The following is a 6,000-nucleotide window of genomic DNA, read 5'->3' on the forward strand; positions in this document are numbered from 1 at the left end:
TTTAGGAGCTTAAAACTCCTAAAATGTGTAGATCTGCTACCAACATAAATGGACAAATACTAATCCAACAACCAGTTATTTCTGACTTTTTTGATGAGCAAATAATTGATCCTGAAAATAATATGCAGATTAATCAATACTGAAAACTATAGTTAGCTGCAGCCCTGGACCATTTTTGTTCTTCTATGTATCATTTTGCAAAGGTTATATGTATAATTATACAATATACTTCAAATGATTGTAACAATGTAAAAGTGGTTTCTATGTAGTAAAAAGGAGTGAAAGCTAGAGGCATCTTTAAAAGGCCGGACATGACCTGGGGAGGGACTGAAGCCATATGCTGCATCTTCTCAAGACTGCCAAAACTGTCAGTGGGAGGAGAGGGGAGGGAAACCACAATAAAGACCGAGAGGGAGAAGATAAGGAAGGAGTGAAAGGAGGAGCCAAAGACACATACCAGCATCCTCCTTCAAGCAAAGGGAGGGCGTAAGAGGAGACAACCAGTGTGAAGAAGAGGCCAGTCGGATAAATGCACCTTTTATGAGAGAGGAAGAAGAGGAGCTGCAGAGCAGTTCCAGGAACACAGGCTGGTGGTAATTTACAGTTCAGGGTGGGGCAACTGACTCACCGGAAGAACCCCCCCCCCCCCCCCCCCCCCCCCCCCCCCCCCCCACACACACACACACATATACACACCCTTGTTCTTAGTGGAACATTCCAGACTAAATGTCACACTTCAGCTACAACCTCTAGTAACACATCTCCAGACCCAAACAGACTCCTGGAAGCTGAGATGAACAGTCCCAGAAACAGCATTAAGCATGACAATAACACAGGCAGTAGGACTCCAGTGATGATACAGCACTGACGGTATTTGGTGAGTCATAGCCTGGGTGGATGCAATGCTGAGGCATGACACGTCGGCTCAGGCGCTAAGGGTTTTAGGTTTGTTAGGAGATTTACAAAATCAAAAATAAACCCGGAAGAATGCAGCAAAACACATCTAGGTGTTTCTACTTCACACTTTGTGAAGTATAATGTATAAATGTATAATGGTCTAAACATTTGCTGACACTAGTCATATTTAAAACCTACAGTTTTTAAACTTGACTTGTATATAGACATATCGTTATAGTCAACCAGGCTCCAATGTGTATTTAACCTACATAAACTGTAAATCAATCAATCTAAGCATCTGATCTTTCACATACATGTGTCATGTACATTTTCACCTTTATTTTGATCTGCTTTTTTGCTATGTCTATATCTGCTTGGGTATATGGAAAGAAAAAAGGATTGAGTCTAATTTGATGAATGAATTTGTACACACCAATAACACAGATCCTGAGTCTGAAAAGAGGGAGGGAGATGTTGGTTATGTAAAGACTTACAGGTTATTAAGCCTGAGCTATACTGTCACAAGCTCTGTAGTTCCCCTCAGCTCGACCAGAGATTCGGGGTATCTCAGCTCCTATTTTATTTACCGTTTTGTCTTCAGTTGAGAGTGAAAACTGTAAGCTGATTAACTAATCAGTCAGGCACCAATTTTTTTCAGCAACTTTTCTGAAAATAAAACAAACAAAAAAACTCTGAGCAATCTGCCAAACATTCACTGGGTTAAGCTTCTCCAAAAGTTAGAAAGTTTTCTTTTCCATGAATGGATTTACAAATGCTGGTCAGAAAAAAAACAAATTGTTTTAAAGATTTCACCTTGGGCTCTGTTAAAAAAAAAAAAAGTAATTTCATATATTTTAAAGGATGACCCTGATGAAAGGCCACGAGCCCGAAACGCGTCGGTCTAAATTGTTAATAAAGTTGATCTTCTTACTACAAGTGTTGCTGGAGCATTTTGACCTCTTCTATATATTTTAAAGGAAAATACAAGTTGATAAAATGAAAGAATAAAGTGTGATGTAATCCTCAAAGAGACGAACTGTAAGTTATGGCCCAGTTAGGGTCTGTCAGTTATTGCAGCATTTGTAACGGTTTTAGTTTGTGAGTCATTGAACATTTCAGAGGAACACAATGTGGGTATTGTATGTGTGAATGACTGCTCCTCAGTGCATTCACGATTAAGTTTTGGTGACTGAACACAGACACTCATCTCTCATCACTACCAGCCACTGCCTGCTGTCACAGATGTTACACTGAGTTATACTGTTTTGTCATCCCGCTTCCTGTACTGATGTGATTTGCTGGACTAAAACAGGGCCTGCTTACCTCCTCTGTCTATCACTTCCGTTGGTTGGGCATCAATTCATCAACAAAGATACAGCAGCACATCGGGGTTGCTGTAAACAGCCGCAGAGCTGCAGGTCGGACTCTTCTAACTCAACTCGACAGGACAATGATCAGACGCTTTGAGCTGCAGGACATTTTTGCACTTACACAAGCTGCTACAATACGTAGGCCGCTGCAATGACAGCCTGCAGCAGAGCCACAGAAGAGGCAAATGACTATCACTTTAGCACTTTCATTATTCAAACACACCAGGCTCTGTCCTCGCCTTCCTTCATCCTGCAACCGACAATAAACCACACAACTTAAAACACAGTTTGGAGCCACACAAATGAAATCCTTCATTCAGCTCCACACTGATCCAATCGGTCAATTAATGGCACACTTTGACATTCTCATACACAGCCTGGACCTTGATGTCATGAATCATCCTACAGTAAACAAGAAAGGGAGGCAAAGATGAATAATGAATAAAGACACAGATTAGCATTAACAGCAGTGTAAAGTATGGCTGGTGTGAACCTCAAGAAATGTTTACTTCTAAATCAGGTAAAGCAAAAGCTCGGAGATCCAAATTCCAATTTAAACTTTGATATCAAATGTTGAGTTGTTCAGATATAGCAGTGGAAGAAGTGCTTCTTACACTGACTTACAGGTATCTGCAACAATCAGCGTGACTTTGGGTACAACAATAAGTTAAATACTTGTTTTCTTCTTCTTTAAAACATAATGGGCCGCTGGTTTAGCCCTGGTAGAGTTAGCACCCCATGTACGGAGGCTACAGTCCCTGTCCCACTCGTTGAAGGTTCGACTCCCGACTCTGATGCTACTCAGTGCACGTGATCTCCAACTCTCTCTCCCTACATGTTCTATCTTCAGCTGTCCCATTTAAGAAAGGCCAAAAGCCCAAAATGTCATCTTAATAATGTGTTTTTTTAAACATTAGTGGCCATAACTTTTATCATTACACAGCAGTTATAAAAGCTATAGATGCCACGAGCGACCACTGTTTAAGAGCGGCAACGACGACTGCGCTGCGAGCGGAGAGTGTAACGTTAGCTGCCAAAATGTCAGAAATTTGTGTTTCGTTATCGCACTTTTTAAGGCTTTGATTTTTTTAACTTGAAGTTAAGATAATTAAACAGTTAAAAGGAAAAAAAAAAAAAAGGACATCCATGTAAAAAATTAAGTCTTTGTTTCCCTGACACTCTGCTGGATGTCAGGAGAGGCCGCTAGCAGAGCTGCGGTTAACGTTAGCTTAACTTGAAATCTAGGTGCGTAGCCTGTTTTCAAGCCAGGATTCCTTCAATGTACTGAGACATGTCACACAACTATGATAACCATCAAATCATATCAGTACAGGGTTACAAATAAAAGCCTAAAGCTTTTAAATATTAGCATTAGCAACACATTTATATTTATGAATGCACCGGTACAGGTAGCGTACTCTATATAGGCAAACGGGCAGGAAGGGAAAATGATTAGAATCTCTCTTATTTTGAGTGGAATAACTGAGATATTTGGATATTTATCATGTTAACAAGTTCACAGGCTGGTATCTCATCACTAAGCTGGAGTCGAAGTTTCCCCCCTGACCCCCTGGACCAGACTGCAGACACTGAGCTGTAAATACCAGGCCAAGAAGAGAAGAGAAAAAAAAAAAAAAAAAGCTAAACAACTTGAGGCCCAAAGTCCTGGGTTTGCAAATTCCAAGCATTTTTCACTCTGCTGGAGCCACCTAGATTCACTGAGGGATATGAGCGGGCAGAGCTGGGATTTCACGGTGGAGGTGGAACGCAAAAGCGCTCCGCCGCTTATCACTGTCTCAAGGGGAAGATTTTCTTGGGAGACGTAAAAGAGGAAGACATGCTCTGCTGAGAGATGTTTGAACTTATAACCCAGATGTTATCGAGTACTGCGCTGCCCGCCATCATAGAGCAACTGTGTACCAGTGGTGTCCAGGAGAAGAGTCTGTTGGCCTACAAGCTCCCTTGGCTAGCAGAGTTTTTTTTTGGTGAATAAAGGATCTTTGGCTGGTGAAAGTGGGGCTACTGGCCAGAGGAAGAGAGGGGGGGTGGGGGTCTGTGCTTTAGTGAAAGGCCATTTCACTGCCTGCTGTTACCATAACAACAAGCCACAGAGGAGGGGAGGTTGAGGGGTGCGTCACAGAAGTTTCTCTTTTGGCTACAAGACACTCGGAACTGGCGCTGCTATGGGACAACCATTATCAAAGTCCAAAGCAGAGGGGCAAAAAAAAGGGGGTCATAGTGGGAATAATTCCTCCACAGACGCCCAAATAACTAGCTGTTTGTTTTCTTTTTTTTCACAGGCTATAAAAGGGCATTTTGTGCTGTTGTTTTTTTTTTTTTTCTCCACCAAGACACTGCCAACCAAAGACTACACGGCCTTTGCTACACGGTCATGTTGAAGCTGCACAGATGCTCCTCTGCTATGGGAATAACACAAGTAGACCGGGGACAACACATCCAATCAATAAAAATACTGGTGCTATCATATTAGACTGAACTCCATGTGGGATTTTGGATGCTGCAATAGGCTTACTAATCTTAAACTATATGGTTTTCTGGCTTCTTTTCAATGTAGACTATTCATTTTCTTTTTTTCTCTGTTGAAAGTAAATGGGTGTTAAAGGGTTCTACTGTTTCACACTTATTCCAAAAGTGGGCCTATACATTTTAAATCACCCCATCCCATAAAATCATTCATTATCAAAACCTTATATTAAGGTGATTTTGACCAACTTTCCTCAGAAATTCGACACTAATAGTGTTTATTTGTTGAAGGTTAGAGAGTGGGAATATGTTGCTGCAGGACATGACAACAACATGGTAGCCACAAAAGCCTGAGTGCAAGTGCCAGTCAGGTCTCAGTTACAATGTAGGCAGGCACCAACAGCTGAGCTCAGTCGCCTGCAACACAAAGTGTCCAAACACCGCAGTTTGAATAAGCGTGGATTGAAAATGACAGCAGCGTCTTTACACTTGAAGGGAAGAAAACTGCGGCGTATCCAACACACACACACACACACACACATACACAAACACACACCGGTCCGCATTGGAGCTGCTGTATACGATCTGACTGGTCAATTTTTTACAAGTCATCATCTGCCCGGCTGGAGAAAACTAGGCCTGTGGCTATATCGAGCACCACCCTGCAGCCGTATTTCAGATTCCCTTTAAATGCGACGTGTGTCGTGTGTGTGCCGACATACACGGCCGAGGAGCTGCGCAAAAACAAATAAGGTGGGATCTATTTTAGGGCTTTTCTGTGTCTCCTTACCTGCAGATGTTCCTGAAATCGTATCGGTAGTATCTGAGCCATGTCTGCAGGATTTCTCTCCCTGAAGAATCCGCGAAGAAGGAAAGGGGAAGGGGACAGCAGGAGAAATAGAGGTGATCTTGTTCTGCTTTTCTCTAAACGTCCCCAAAAGTCAGATATGATGGGCAGTAGTAGGATGTCTGTGTGGCTTGCGTTGGTATCACACGAATCCAGTGACTGCTCCCATTCAGTAGCCCCCTTACGCTAGTCCTGAATCAGAAGCTCCGCACCTCCGCCAAGAAAACTAGTCCCCGTCAACTACTACAGAGCCCTGTGTGTTGAACAGTCTCTTTGTGAGCTGTTTATGAATACGGGGCTTTCCTAAATATCTGCACTGAAATATAAAGTGATGACTTTGCTTAGGTGACCCATTGCAAGGTCTTTTTATTTTTTTATTTTTTTTAAATCAGAGCTGTCAAT

At 42.2% G+C, this 6,000-nt stretch overlaps 1 protein-coding gene across 2 annotated transcripts in view; it reads right to left on the reverse strand.

Moving 5' to 3' along the window:
• The window catches only part of cltcl1 (clathrin, heavy chain-like 1), a 29,874-nt gene extending 24,094 nt beyond the window's left edge, over nucleotides 1-5,780 (reverse strand). For both annotated transcript variants that reach the window (XM_061038581.1, XM_061038580.1), the window contains exon 1: nucleotides 5,542-5,780. In XM_061038581.1, coding sequence (XP_060894564.1) covers nucleotides 5,542-5,583 — 42 coding nt within the window. In that variant the 5' untranslated portion in view covers nucleotides 5,584-5,780. The remainder of the gene's footprint in view (nucleotides 1-5,541) is intronic.
• Nucleotides 5,781-6,000: the final 220 nt, after the last annotated feature.

This window comes from Labrus mixtus, chromosome 5 (assembly GCF_963584025.1).
Source record: "Labrus mixtus chromosome 5, fLabMix1.1, whole genome shotgun sequence".
Classification (NCBI taxonomy): Eukaryota; Metazoa; Chordata; class Actinopteri; order Labriformes; family Labridae; genus Labrus; species Labrus mixtus.